Raw genomic sequence first — 16520 nt, 5'->3', positions numbered from 1 at the left:
CAGTAAAAGTAATTGCCAATTAATATTAAGTGGCTGAATTTTTCCTTCAATAATAATAGAATCCTTGTTATATGTCTGCTAATCACATTTCACGCATTATATTTTTAACATTTTGTCTATTCCTTCTTTATTAGCTATGTGAAGTATTTTAATGAGAAGCTAAATAAGTTTCAAGTAAAAAAATATGACATAATTTATCTTAAAGAATTACTGCTTCTGCTGCCATCTGAGAATGAACTACGGGAGGGCAAGCAAGATGTCAGGAAGCGACTGCTGTACTCCAGGCAAGGCACAGTGGTGACAGAGGTGGTGAATTACACAAGTAGTCAGGTTTCTAAGTTTGCCTGTTTGTTTTGGAGAGAAAGACAACATAAGAGAACATTCCCTTTAGCTGACTCATTCCTCAAATACCCAAAACACCAGGGCCGAGATGCAACAGGGAATTCAATCCAGGACTCCCACATAAGTGGCAGAACCTTATTTATCCTGAGCATCACCACTGTCTATTAGGGTCCTCATTAACAAGAAGCTGGTATCAAGAAGTGGGCATTTAAAACCAGGTATTTTTTTTTAATTATTATTTTTTATTCATTAATTACATTGTATTACATGACACAATTTCATAGGTACTGGGATTTTCCCCCCCCCTTCACCCCAAACCCTTCCCCCATGGTGAATTCCTTCACCATGATGCATAACCACAGCTCAGGTTCCATTGGGATTCCCTAATTACAGGCTTACACCATACAGAGCCCAGCATCCCACTGTCCAGTCAAGATCAACGGCCTCTTAGGGAGGCCCTCTCAGGTTTGAAGGCAGAGCCAGCAGAGCGTCACCTCGATCAATTAGAAGCTCCAACATATCATCAGCAACAGTCCAAGTACGATGAGGCTGGTGCAGAGTCCACTGATTGACAGTCTATCTTAGAATTTCCCCTTGTCCAGGTTTTTCGCTGCAAGCATATAGCTGAGGTGGTTGATTGATCTACTCCATCTTCCATCTTTTTTTGGTTCACTCCGATCAGCTGGTGGTTGTAACCCCTGGGTTGGATCTATTCTGAGCCCCGACCTCCATTGGAACCAATAAGTATTGCAGCTCTCCCCAGCTCTGCCCATCACACACTCATCCCTCACCTAAACCAGCGGGAGGAATGCTGGTCGGGTGCTGCATTCCCTACTGGCACAGGCCATTTCGCCTTGGTGTTTTGTACTTTTTTTTTTTTTTCTTTTTTTATCGCAACCAAGCTTGGCCAGGCCCCCACACAGTTCCAGCGCTCGGGCTTGCCAGTGGATGACGTGAACTGACTCAGCCTGGTCTGCCCCAACCCGAGCCAAGTGCATGCCAGTGGGTCACTTTCCAAAGCCTCTTCTGGGTTGTTTACCTCCATGCTTCCTTAGGTTATTTGTAGGGTCAGTGTCCTGTCAGAGGAACTGTTCAGATTCCTCCCTCCGACTCCTTCCTGGTGTCAGGCTTCACGCATACTAGCAGGTCCTTCAGCCAGCACTGCTCTTCGATCCATTCTGGTTCCTGCTGTTGAGAGTTTCAGCCCAGCAACGGCTCGTCCATATCCACGTATATCTCATACATGGCTCAGTTGGGGTTGAAACCTAGCCAAGTCCGTCCAACATCTATCCTGGTCCTCCAGAGCACCAAACTGTGCTGTGGTCTAATCCGGCACGGTGCGTCAAGTCCGAATCGATATTTGTGCCAAGGGATTACATGACCCGACCAGAACTCGGGTCATGTAATCCCTTGGCACAAATATCGATTCGGACTTAGGAGATGGACATCTTAACTGCCATGCCAAACATGCCCCCCAACATATGTTCAAGGCACAATTGTCAGGAACTATTGATGGACTGAATGAATGATAGGAAGAAAGGAAAGAAGAAAGAAAAGAGTTAGGAATGCCTATTGGTTGTGAACCTGAATGTTGAGTGAGCAATTGGGAAAAATATTTTAAAATAATTATTAAAAAAATGAGTTATTTCTGATGTGATAAGTTTGAGCCACCAATTATAGTACCATACAAAGGTATTTAAAAACATAAATCAAGAGTCATTAAACGGAATTTGCTCCCCCCAGGAAGTAAGAATGAAGAGGGGAAGTGATGTAAAACTGTATGGAGTTCCCAGACTATAATCAATGCAATGTATTTTCTGCATTTTTACGAGGAAATGAAACTTGGGAAAAGACAATGAGTTATACAAAGTTATGCTACAAAATTGGCAATGACCACAACTAGAACTGAAGTCTGCTGATTTAAAAACTCATTATCTCTCCATCACGAAGAACCACTTGCAGATTAAGCAATGATAGTAAGAATATAATATTAATTTTTATATTTATTTACTTTCCAAGATTTGGTAACTTGATACTATGATGTTAAATGAACCTAAAGATATGTTTTACATTAACTCCTAGACACACTGCCTAGTACATATTTGAGTCTCAACATTTACTCAATAAATAGTCATAACATATTCAAAATAAATAATTTATCTTGCATTTTTCAAATGTGACATATTTTAAAACCTGAAACAAAAACACAATACCTAATTTATTAAATAGCCATGTCTTAAAATTTAGGAAAAAGAGAATTAACAAATATTTTCTTCATTAATTAGTGAAAGGATAAATTAGCACAAAATAATGTAAACACTCCCTTGCAAATCATTATGAATACCAGAAGAACTTTTAACATTGTTATTTACGTAAAATCAACACCAACAGAAAATAGTTATTATTTAAAAATACAGATATTTAGATATATGTAAAAATTATAGAATCATAGTACATTCTGTCAAGGCTAAGTAAGTAAATTTAATATTGATGAAGTCTAACAAATTAGGATTAACTATTATGTAAAACTACAGTAAATAGTTACCACTAAATCTAAGATAATCTTACACAAAATTGAAGAACTTTTTTGTAAGAAATCAAATGATGAAAGTTTAGTTCCTTATATGAAGAATCTTTTAAATTAATTAAGAGTTACCAAATTTGATTATTCTTAACTAGAAATGAAGTGACTGCTAGTTTCACATGACTGATTATAGAAATCGCTATCACCTGACATCTACACTCACTTTAGGAAGACCACATTTTTTTCACCTCAGATGATATAATATGAATTCTAAATATATGCATACTTGTTTTTCTTTTAAGTAGCTTCTAAAAATCATCACCATAGAGTTTGAAATATAAATCCAAATAAGTAAAGAAAATACTGTAATAACGTGAATACCATTCAAAAAGAATAGCAGCAAAAGTTTTATAGCATGGTGATAAATCTGGATCAGTAACAAAAATAATTAATTGACTTACAATCAGATAAATATTTTGAAAAAAAAAAAAGAATCATGCTTGTGGCAAAATATCCTGTTCATAATTGTTGTAACTAAGTCATTCCTCTTAAAAGACACGGACAAAATTTAAAATAAAAAAATAGGGCACTAGCCTTCAAAAAATATCAAGGTGTCAACATTTTCATTGGCATGATACATAACTGCTAAAGGTTTTGCCCAAGTTTGACTTGACATTGTTACATTAAGTTAGTTGAAAACAGATTCTATGCACTTCTCTATATGTGTGTGCTTTTCTGCATTTAATGCTCTATTTAGAGTAACAACAGGAACAATACACTGCACAAAATCTTATTACTCATCAGAGGAAGTGACTGAGTCAGAAGCAGGGACAGTACAATCACTGGGTTATGTTGGACATTAAGTATCTAATGTTCTAACTCAGACAAGTGCCTTGACCTAATCAAATCCATTAAGCTGAGTGAGTCTTCTGGCAAACAGCAGTGTAGAGCAAAAAATGAATTAATTAGCTTAGTGAGCGAGATACTTAAGATGACAACACTAACTAGTTCTTTCAAGTGAACATTTTTAGAAGCTGAATTTAATTTTGCTAGGTAAAAAAATGTATACAAGGAAACTTTAGGAACACTTTTAGTGTAGGAAACAGTAGAATTTAATAATTACGAAATATACTTTTATAAACACCAACCTTCTTTACTGGATAAGCATGGAAATCTTTATTTTTACTGCATTATGCATTTGGTATATTTCCCTGTTTAAATTATTGGATAGAATGGCTGAAAATAAAATATACGCATACATACAGTTTTGTATTTTTCTATTTTCTCTGCAAGGACACAATTTTGACTTCACATGGTAATACTTGGAAATACAATACTACATAATGTAGGTAGCTGCAAGCAGTATAGGACAATGATAATGTAACAGTGCATGAATCTGAGATCATCTAGAACCATCTGATAGCACTAAAACATATCTTGTGAAAAAGAATAATATATTCTCATATACAAGACTGATGTAGAATAAGCTGATCATAATAATAGATTATTTTCACAATGATACACAATAAATCTACTAGATAACAGCTAACTAATAAGGAGACAATATAGGGTATACATAAAGTTACATCACAACTCTGCAACCAAAGTTTCTACTATCTTCCAGTCCTATAAATTCCATGATTTCTTCAAATTACCTTATCTTAAAATTTAAAAAGTTTTTTTGCTACGTTTTTAATGCCAAAAAAATTACTTCATCATTAGGTTAAAAACACAATCACCATTTTACTTTAGAAACTTATTGCTAAGTGTTGGAGTCAGGCAATGTTCTGGAGCAACTGGCTTAGAGGCGGGGAAGAGATGTGAGTCTCACTAACTCTGAGGAGTTAGCCATGTCATTAAATCTCTCTTTCCCTAGGCAGAGTAGGTGACCATATGCAACATTCTCCAAAAGTCTCTCTGAACTGTAATTAAAATTAGCAATGGTACAATAAATCTTAAGCTTCTACCTGGAACCAGAATCGGGTTGAAAAATTCTCAGTAGACTGAATCAAAATACATCATAAACCATATCTATATATATAGGTATATTTACATATTAAAGTTTTTTCTTCTTTTTTTATTTTTTAATAATCTTACTTAGTTGATTAGGGTACAAAGGGTCAAGGACTACAGGAAAGTGGGTAATACCATTGTTTCCACACTAATATCATCATTTTTTTCCTGTATCTGGGGTCAGGGGAGAAACAAAAGGAAAAGCCCCACCCAGCCTCCCACCCATCCCAGGTCCCCAATGTGAGTCATACTCTGAGGGTCCTGCTGAAGCAGATTTGATAGTTCAACAGTTCTGAATTGCTGCCAATCTCACCATTCCAATCGCGATGAAACCTATTCAGAATCCACTGGCTGACACAGTCTCTTCATGGTTGGGGTTCTGAGATCAGCAATTGAGTTGGAGAGATCTCCAAAGAAACTTCATCTGAGATGATCCCAAACCTGATTCTTGTGTGAGTTTGCCAGTACAGGCACTGTCATATTAAAGTTTTTACTGGCATACGTAGGCTACTGGCCTTGAAAATCTCTTGACTACTTACTATCTGACCTTCTCTAAGACAGTTGATGACAAAGAAGCAGCAATTTCTGAAATCATTTTTATGAGCAAGATTTAATGTTTTGTTTTCTTTTTCTCAAGAACAACATATTTGACTTTTGCTTCTGGGAAGGCTATATACATCTTAGTAGACCAATACTCTAATTTTTGTTTTACAACTAGCAAAAAATGATAGATTACAAAAATCACCCTTATGACCTAACTGTGGAAACCATAAAACCTTTAGATGATCTAGAATCCCCAAAAGTTAAAAAGCGATTCCTACATGGGCTGACAATCTTTAGTTTTCCTCCCTCAAGGTATTTGCCAATTCTTTGTGTGAATAAAGCATTGGATTTGAATCAAGTGGAGGAACTAGTAGAGTTTCTCACGCTTTTGCAGCAATTTTTTTTTTGACATTTTGGAAACACAAAGATTTATTTTTTCTAAGAAATATCTGGCAAGGAGGTTGATAAGCTTAAGGTTGTGTATGTAACCTCAAAACACGCAAGGTGAAATCTCCCACTTACAGAAGCAAAGTCACTATCAAGAAGAGATCTGTAACAAAATATAATTAATCTTTCTGAATAAATTTGTCAGAATTTAAGATGTGTTAAACAAAGTACTGGGATAAACTCACACTCTCCAAATAGAACTTCCAGAGTTATATAGAAATCTACCTTTCAAAGAACAGTCTTTAAAAAAAAAAGTAATAGAACAAACTATAGGCTATAGGTAGACTGAATTTCACAAAATCTCCAACCTAGCTATTTTCTGTCCCAATCTGTGCATAGAATGAGATTTTTTTTAGGAAATAATGCTGTAAAATCAAGCATCAGACTCAGCAAGTCACACAGCAGGTCTTTTATTTCCACAGGGGAAGAAGCTGCAGGGAGAACAGGAAGCAGAGAGAGATATCAAGGGAAGGAGCGTGCATTTACAGCGTAGGGGCGTTTACCACCAGAGAAAAAGAATGAAAACATGGATAATTTCACTTAAATTGGAATATACAAGAAAAGATATTACAGAACTGGAAGATACAATATCTGAAATTCAGAGCTCTGAGTTAAGTAACAGACTACACAAACAAGAAGATGATGTGATTATTAAATTCAAAGGCAAGTCAATAACAAATATCAAATTTGAAGTACAGACAAAAGAAAAGAAGACAAATGGAAAGAACAAAACAATGTAGAATAGACATGGGATACAACAAAAAGATATAATTAAGTCACTAATGAGGAAAAGAGAGCAAAAGTAATTTCTGATCATTGCTATAGAGTCCCAAAATTAATGAAATGCATCAACCCACAGAAAATAAAAATAAAAATCAGTGAACCTCAAGTAAGGCGGATTTAAAAAATAAAAGTCTGAGCATGTTAGTTCAGTAACTGATGACACAGACGAATCTCTTGAAAATGACCAAAGGAAAGATCAATTTCAAAGGAGCAACAATCAGGCAGACAACTGAAACTATTTTACAAGAGTAAGCGGCATTACATCTTCAACATGACAAGAAGAAACAAGCTTGCTAAGCCAGAATCTTTAAGCATTAAAAAGAATCTTCAAAAAAAAAAAAAATAAGAATGTTTTCACCTTTGTTTTCAGATACATAGAAACCAAAAGAATTCTTTCCTGGCAGATTTGCATCGCAGCAAATACCCCCAAAAAACTCTTTAAGACTAAAAAATAATGCTCAAGATAAAAGGATAAAACCCAAGGAAGAAATGAAGTACACACAAAAGACCAAATACATGAGTAAGCAAAAAAGCGGATATTTAATATTCTTAAATAATGTGTCCTCTGAATTCATATGTAGAGAAAAAAGACATGATAGCAACAGTTTTTTTTAAAAAGTGTAAGAAGAAATACTTGATGTTAGGGTTTTAAACTGAGAAATGGTAAAGCACCAATTAGGTAGACTAATAAATCACTGATGTCTACAAGGCAAAAATAAAAGAATATATAAACTAACAGGCAACCAAGGAGGAAAAAATGCAATGAAAATATTTAATCCAAAATAAGCTAAAGAAAAAAATGGAACTTAGAATACGTGGAACAAATAAGATATTAAAAAGGCAAAATGAAACTCAAAGAAATTAGTGATTGCATTAAATGTAGTTGAACTATGCACTTTGTGTAAAATGCTGACAGACTATCAGATTGGACTAAAAACAAAAACTAATAAACCAGCTATATACTATTTATAAGAGAAACACTTTAAATAGAAGTATATATATTGAGAGTAAAAGGATAAAATAACTAATGAAAGTTGATATGACAATGTCACACAAAATTGGAGATTCAGTAATCAAAGACCAATATCAGAAACAAGACCCCCAAAACTAATAATTATTCACTGGAAAAAAAATTCAAACAATACTTTGAAAGCAATAGACAGCTAGTAAGCTGAGAGTTCACACAAAGAAAAAGGGAAACATTTCTGAGTTTCCCATTTTTATGGCTTTCCTACTAAGGATTCCAGATGGTGCATTAAGAAAAACTGATAGAATTAAGGGAGGAAATAGATAAGCCTCTAATCATACTTAGGATTCTAGCTTCCTTCTCTTGGTATCTAAAAAAATAACTTCAAAAAAAAACTCAGTAAAGACATGAAAGAAATCTGAACATTACTACAGCCACCAGGCCCAATGACACAGAACCTGTTTTCAGCAACAGCAGAATACATGTTTAAGTGAACATGCTAGGTTCAACAGAAATAGGCCATTGTACTGAGTCCAAAAAATTCAATAAATTTTCAGAGGTAAATTCTAAAGGATATATTATATAGACATGTGAAATTAAATTATAAATCATAATGCTGACATCAGAATTATCCCTGAACATTTCTAAATATCAAAGTAGTCCAAGAGGGTCACAACATTCATACAACTAGACAACCAGAACAATTTTTAGAGCTGGTACCTAATCATACCTCTAGCATTACCTGCAAATTATTAGAAAACCACAGGAGTGTATAAGAAACTGTACCATGGTAATGGCATCAGCAAAATACAGACGGGGGAATACTCCTCAGAACAAATGATGAGCTTTCTTCAACACATATTTACTAGGAAAACAAGTCAAGAGGACCTATTAATTAAATAATTTAAGAGGAAATGGAGTTGCTGTTGTGGCACAGCAAATAAACCTGCTACCTGTGAAGTTGGCAGTTGAGGTACCCCAGCAGGTGTCATTTTTTAAAGATTTATTTAATTTTTATTGGAAAGTCAGATACACAGAGAGGAAGAGAAACAGAGAGCAAGATCTTCCATCTGTTGATTCACTCCCCAAGTGGCTGCAACAGCTGAAGTTGTGCTGATCTGAAACCAGGAGCCAGGAGTCTGCCGGGTCTCCCACACGGTTGCAGGGACCCTAGGCTCTGGGCCGTCCTTGACTGCTTTCCTAGGCCACAAGCAGGGAGCTGGATGGGAGGCGGGACTGCCAGGATTAAAACTGGTGCCCATATGGGATCCCAGCACATACAAGGCAAGGACTTTCGCTACTAGGCTACTGCACCAGGCCCCCAGCGGGTGTCTTAACCACTGAACCAAATGCCTGTCCCCACATTTTAACAATCTTGAAAATTTCAATAACAAACATTTAAATTTTCATAATTATTTAGCTCTTTGTGGAAATTATTTTTGTTTTATAATTTCTCCATGCATAACTGATTATAGCTATTTTGAGGAATGTAATACTTCTTGAGATTATAAACTCTGGAAAATTGATTTTCTAACAGATTGGCATTAGAACACAGAAATGGGTTGATTTTATGTATTGATTTTTAAATCCTGCAATACTGTTAAGCATTATTAATATTTATAATTTATCAGTAGGCTAGTTTGTATTTCCTACATACAAAAATAATACTATCTGTGGACACTGAAAGCTTTATTCTTTCCTAATCCTTATATTTCATTTCCCTTGTCTTGCTACACTGTTTTAAATCTTGAATACAATCATAATAGATGTCACAGTAATGGACATTTTGTTCCATTTCAGATTTGAGACAGGAAATTTTAGATATTTTACTTCTAAGTGTGATATTTACTATGAGTATTTTTATAGCTTTTATAGTAAAGGAACTCCCATCAATTCCTATCTTGTAATGTATATTTATCATAAATGAATGCTGGGTTTTTTTTACTTTTTAAATGTTAACTAACTTATTTTTATCTACTCAAAAGGCAGAGTAATAGGGAGGGACAGAGAAATAGAACCTTTAATCTGGTTTTCCACCCAGATGTCTGCCTGTGCTGGGGCAGGCTGGTCTCAGCATCCTGGGACTATGTCTCTCTACCACGTGGACAGCTGCTGCTGCTGCCCGGGATGCGGCCACAGGAAGGTAGACTGGAAGAGGAGGGGCGAGGACTCGAGCTAACGCTCTGATTTGGGATGCTGCTTTTCATCAGGTTGGCCTTTTTCTCCAAATCCTCTAACAAGATTATATGTTTGTCCTACTTATTCTGATGACTTGGCAGAGCACATCATTCTGTAATATTAAATAAAACATGCATTCCTTAGATAAACCCTATTTGATTATATCATATTTTCCTTTTTAGCTACTTAATCTTTTTTTACTTCAGGAAATTTATAATGAAGTTAAAAATTGAAGTGTATTCTTTAACTTCTCATTCCCATATTATTCTGCTGGGTTATAGTTTCAAGTTTATGTTAGCCTCATTAAGACAAGTTGGGTGATACACCCTATTTCAATTTCTTTGGAATCGTTTATATTAAACTTGGGTTCTTTTTCTTTAAGTGTTTGCTAGAACTTGTCATGAAAACGAAATAACTCTATAATTTTTGTGGCAGCCATGTACTTATGTATTTAATTCTTCAATGTTCTAATATTAGAAGCTGTAATTTTCCAAATATTTGTTAATTTCTTCAAAATATTCAAGCTTACTCCAAAGTTAATCATGATATCCTTTTATTATTTCCAGAATGCCCTGCTCTAACAGAATACATAACTTCTCAAGCGTTAGGTTGTCTTTTGAGTTTTCTTTACACTCTCAGAAACTTATTTTGCCTTTATTATTGAAAACCATCATCACAGAAACAGCAGAGTCAGTAAAGAGGCCAGCACGTTCAGAAATCTGAATTCACAATTATCTAAGCAATATGGCTGTCGAGCATTAGAGCTCTCAAAAGTTAGAGTCACTCTTTCTTTCTTTGCTAGTGTGGTCCATTTCAAGTGCAACAATTTTAAAATGATCTTACTTGCATGTTAGCAATTTAGGAATGAAAAACAATTTCAGACACTTGTAAGATTAATAACTTCACCAACTGAGCATTACCTAAAAGAAATATAATCCTACCTATAACCAAAATGAAAGCCTGCTAGTAACAGATGGTTAAAAGCTAAAAGTTAAAAACTTGAGAGAGAAATGGCCCAAAGCTAAATAAAGACATAAATTAGGGATAAATTAAGAGAAACTGGAGAAGTACAACCACACATTCCAGTTTACACACCTGTAACAGGATGCTCCATAGGGACACTCAGGCCGGCCATCCGTCTCCTCTTGACCTAGGACTGGAACATCTCCATAATCACTGTCACCAGGGTGGCTGAAGTGTTGAAAATGGACAGGATTCTTCCTACAAGAGAGATAAATACTGTGTCAGAAAAAAATAATCAGGGAAACAGTCTAGATTCACAGTGGATACAACAGCAGCCAAGCAATACACATAGGATTATCCACAAAATGAACCAATGTGCAACACTGTTAAAAAACAAAGTTTAGACGTCAGAGCAGAGGCATAGCCAACTAATCACCCACCTGCAGTGCTGGCATTGCAACTGGGCGCCAGTTCCAGTCCCAGCTGCCCCTGTTCCCTACAGATGGCCTGGGAAAGCAGCAGAAGGTAATCCAAGTGCTTAGACCCTTATACCCATGAGGGAGACCTGGAAGAAGCTCCTGGCTCCCAGCTTTGGATTGCAGGCATTTGGGGAATGAATCAGCAGATTGAAGACCTCTTTCTATCTCTCCCCCAGCTCTCTGTAAGTCTGACTTTCAAGTAAAATAGATGAGTTATTTAAAACAAATAATAAATAAAAATAAATTTCCAAAAATAAAGTTGAATGTGCTGGTGCTGTGGCACAGCTCGTAAAGTCACCTCCTACAATGCCAGCATCACATATGGATGTTGGTTCAAGCTCCCTCTGCTTTACTTCCAATCCAGCTCTCCGTTAATGTGCCTGGAAAAGCAGCAGAAGGTGGCCCAAGGATTCTGAGTCCCTACCCTCTATGTGGGAGACCTGGAAGAAACTCCTGGCTCTACCCTGGACATTATGGCTTCCTACAAAGAGCAGATGAAAGATCTCCATCTTTCTGTCTCTCTCAAACTCCTTCAAATAAATAAATACATCTTTAAAATTGATGATTCCTACTAAGTACAAACTCTCATGGTGACACAATAAATTCCTGATGTCATCTGGATATCAGTATTAATGGACACTTTGAAAACACATCTATATTACACATATGTATATGTGTATGTAATAAAAAATATCATAAAGATGATTTAATAAAACAGAGTACTCTTTGTTTATAGAGAATGTGAAGAATGTCTCCATGTGTCCCTGTCAAATCATGATAGTTGACAAATATCAAATCAAAAGCATTACTTCTACTTTTTGGTCAGGGCTCTTTTATACTCTTAAAGATTATTAAACTCCTGAGAGTTTCTGTTTATGTAGGTCATTAATCCTAACAGATAATAAATATCAGATATTATTAAAAATACATGTACCTAAAAACAATGATAAACACTTTACATATGATCTTAAATAATATGTCAGTATTTTTTAAGAATTCCTGAAGAGGCTTTACAGTGTGAAAAACATTTTTATTTTTAACACATTTTTTAAATTTACAACTTTATTAACATAAGGAAAATGGATTTCATGTAGCTCAGAAAAAAATCTACTTATGCTTGTTTCCATTCCCTCCATGTTTCATTCTGTAATATTGTTGTAATCAGTTTTTATTTTTCATTCATTTTTAAATTTTAATTTTAAACAGCATTTAATAGATTCAATGTGACTTTCATAGATGCAGTTTTAACATCATAATGAAATTCCTTTTCTCCCTCCCACTCTTACTCTGTCTCCCAAATTCCTTGCTTCTCCCTTCCACACACCTCTTAAAATATAAACATTCTGAATGTACATTACAATAAAAGACTTAATACTTCAACAAATAAGATTAATGAGCAAAATGCAAAACCCCTACTATAGCGGGAATATAGACAATTCTATAAAATGAACATTTCACTTATATCAAACAATTTTAAAAATACAGATCATTAAGATGATAGTAACATAGTAATATTAACCACTGGTTTGTAAAAGTATATTTGCAGCAATACAAAGATACTTTTTTTGCTTTCTGTGTTTGCTCTGAAACTTTTACCTCCTGTTAATAAAGAATACGTGGTATTTGTCTTTCTAGGTCTCGTTTATTTCACTCAACATAATAACCTCCAGCTGAGTTCACTTTGTTGCAAATGGTAAAATTTAATTCTTTTAAACAGCTGAATAATAATCCATTGTGTATATATGTCATATTTTATGTTTTAGTTAATTTTATTGTTTTATTATTACAAAGCTCCATAGGCTGTGGGATTTCCCCTCCCCCTCTCCTGCTGATTTCCCAACAGCCATAAGTCCATCATTTTGCTATCTAAGTGTATCCTGACATTATAGTATGGCAGAGTCCAGCATCCTATTATCAAGATATATATAACTGTTTCATTGGGAGTCCATCTTTGACTTGGAAATAGAGATGCACACTACATTGTATCTTCACATCTCAATGAGATAGTCTCTTACAGTTATTATACATCCCTTTAAATGAGAAGCCATAAACAAAATCAACAACAGGAAGAAAAATAGAAAATCTACAACATGAAGTTAAATAACATGCTAGTGAATGACCAATGTGTCACTGTACAGTCTTTCTGGAACCTAGTGGTCCTTAGGTCTGAAGGCATCCGGACGCATTATGGGTGGAACCCGTAGTTTCCCAAGTTGGTGCTATTTTCGTTGTGAGACCAGTGGACCAGTGTAATGCATTGAGCCAGAAGTAAGTTCTCTCCCAGCTCAGTACCTGTGCCCCTTGCTGCTGTTTCTTCAGCCCCACAGCACTTTCCTCAGTGTACAAAATGGCACCTGATGTGGCACTGGTGGAAGTCTGGGCCTGCTGACCATTAGGTCTGGATGTTACCAGACCTACTTCAAATGAAACCTGTAGGATGCCAAGTCAGTACTGTTTTTCCTGTGGGACCGGTGTAATGCATTGAGCTGGATGTAGGTTCTTTCCCAGCTTACAGCATGTAGAGTTCACTGTTGTTTGTCCAGCCCATACCCTCCTCCTACCACATACACACACAGCCTTTTGCTTAGTACACAAAATGGTGCCCAATGTGGCACCAGTGGAGATCTAAGCCTTCTGGTTGTTAGGTCTGGAGGCCACCTAGATCTATCTTGGCAGGAACCTGTAGGATGCCAACTCAGTACTCATTTCCCTGTGGGACCAGTGTAATGCATCAAGCCAAAAATGAGCTCACCTCTGACTTAACTACATGCGCAGCTCGCTATTGTCCCTCCAGCCCCACAGTCTTTTCCTCAGTACATAAAATGGTACTCTATGTGACACTGGTGGGAGTCTGAGCCATGAAACCCATCCTGTTCCTGCAACCACCAGCTTGGACTCTGCCACTCTTCTGCTCATGGTTGAATCAAGAAAATCATCAGGATGGATAGTTCTATTGTCTGGGTTCACCTGAGCACCTGGTCAATTCCCCTTCCCATTTGGCTGTCAGTGGAGCTCTGATCCCCGCTCGCTGACCACCACTGGAGTATCTGATCACTGCAACACCACTCTGTTGGCTCTGCTGATTCCCTGTGTCCATGGGTCTGCAGGTGTCCCTCTGCTGTTGGCCTGTCTTCTCCTATAACCCGGTACTGCTGCCTCCTGCTTCACCCTGGCTAATGATTCTTCATCTTTTTAGATGTGTCCTCGCCCTATTCTCCTGAAAAACATTTTTAATACGTAGCTTAAGAGAGGCATCTGGCTTCTCTTATCTGCTTCTGCATTCAGTCATTAACAACAACACCAGACATGTGACCTCTGGGAGACTCCACTGCACACATATGAATAAGGGAATGACAGAAAAAAAGGTACACATTAAAAAAAAACCTGAACAGACTCTCCCAGCTGCATGGCTGTAGCCAGTGGAACTCTGTTGGTATATGCAAGATCTGTGGCTAGGAATAGGCCTGGTTGGGGAGCTAAGGGGATGCCCCAGCTGGGCTGGCATTCCTACTGGGGAACGCAAAAGCCAGAATCGGGGCATTGTGTCAAACTACGTCAAACTATGAAATGTATGCCAAACAAAATAAACCATATAACATAAAATGTTCTATCTTAACCATTCTAACAATGGTGTTCAAAAGTATGAAGCATATGAGTTACTGTGCAACCAATCACAGAACTTTCCATCTTACAAAACTCTATACCCATTAACACCTCATTCCTGTCTTTTCCCCTCCCCCTATTGTTATAATTTCTGTTTCTATGGATTTGAATATCCTAAAAACTTCACAGAAATAGAATCATACAGTTAAGCATGTGTCTTTTTGTGTTTGGTTTATTTCATTGAACATAATGTATTCAAGGTTCATCCACAACGCTACATATGTCAGAATTTCCTTCTGTGGATGCACTACGTTTTGTTTACCCATTCCTTCACTGATAGACATCTGGATTTTTACCACCTCTTGGCCACTGTAAATATTTTCTGCATGAAGACTGAGGTCCAGCTAATGTTTTTTGAGATCCTGACTTCAATTATTTTGGAGGCAGAGATGAGGCATAATATGATGATTCTATTTTTAAATTTTTTTAGGAACTTTCATACTGTTCTCAATAGTGGCTGCATTTTGCATTCCCACAAATGGTACACAAGGGTTCCTCATTTCTCAAAGATTCCATAACTGGAATCATAGTTAAGTTAAGTTTTCAATCTCTAAGTTCCATTAATTTATGACTTCAGAGTTTAAACTCCTGGATGAGCATGGATGTTCATTTTGAATATACTTACTATAAAATGCAAAGAGTTCATTTGAAAAATAGTTTGAATTTTCAATTACTAAGACTGTCACACATAAATAATTCTAGCTTTATTTCTTTCTTTTCAATTCATATAAGCTATTTCATTTTGTTTTTTGTATTAGCAATGATTTCTAATATACTGTTGAATGGGAGCAGCAATGTTTAGAGGAACATTTAAAAGGATAAACTGTTTCCAATATCATAGAAAAACTTCAATATCTTACCATTAAAAATGATGTCAGGTGGACAGCATTTTTGCATGAGAAGTTTAAACAGTCATCTGTGAAGCCAGCGTTCCATATGGGCACCAGTTATGTTGTGCTTGCTCCACTTCCAATCTAGCTCCAAGCTAATGCACCTGAGAAAGGAATGTAAGATGGCCCTGGTCCTTAGACCTCCGCACCCACATGAGAGCCCTGAATGGAGTTCCTAGTTCCTGGCCTAGTCCTGGCTGTTGCAGTGATGAACAGATGGAGCACTTCTCTCTCTCTTTCAAAAAGATAAATAAATATTTAAAGAAAGAATGAAGCCCGTCAGTTTTTGTAGTTTGTCAGTTTTAAAAACCTGAAGAAGTCTTCTCAATTCCTTTATGGTTAAGAATTTTATTTCAGGAATGTGTTGAGCTTTTTTAAAGATGCATTTATTTGAAAGGCAGAAATCAGAATTCATAAACTCCACCCAGTTCTACAATGCGGGTGGTAGGGGCTCAAGTACTTGGGTCTTCATCCATTGCATTCCAGAGCACATTAACAGAGAGCTGGATCACGAACAGAGCAGCCAGAACTTGAACCAGCACTCTCACATGAAATGCCAGCAATGTAAGTGTCAGCCTAATTCACTGTGCTGTAGTGCCCATTCTGATTGTTGAATTTTATTAAATTATTTTCTCTGTTGAAATGATCTCTATGACTTTTCACCTGCATTATGAACTGAATTGTGCCCCATCTTAAGTTGAAACACAAACCTGCAAGATGAGTAGATT

General features: G+C 36.4%; 1 protein-coding gene across 2 annotated transcripts in view; it reads right to left on the bottom strand.

Moving 5' to 3' along the window:
• The window catches only part of APLF (aprataxin and PNKP like factor), a 70699-nt gene that overhangs the window by 14830 nt on the left and 39349 nt on the right, over nt 1-16520 (bottom strand). For both annotated transcript variants that reach the window (XM_058667901.1, XM_058667900.1), the window contains exon 8: nt 10893-11018. In XM_058667901.1, coding sequence (XP_058523884.1) covers nt 10893-11018 — 126 coding nt within the window. The remainder of the gene's footprint in view (nt 1-10892; nt 11019-16520) is intronic.

Source organism: Ochotona princeps, chromosome 8 (genome assembly GCF_030435755.1).
Source record: "Ochotona princeps isolate mOchPri1 chromosome 8, mOchPri1.hap1, whole genome shotgun sequence".
Classification (NCBI taxonomy): Eukaryota; Metazoa; Chordata; class Mammalia; order Lagomorpha; family Ochotonidae; genus Ochotona; species Ochotona princeps.
This window is presented reverse-complemented; position numbering and strand designations above follow the sequence as displayed.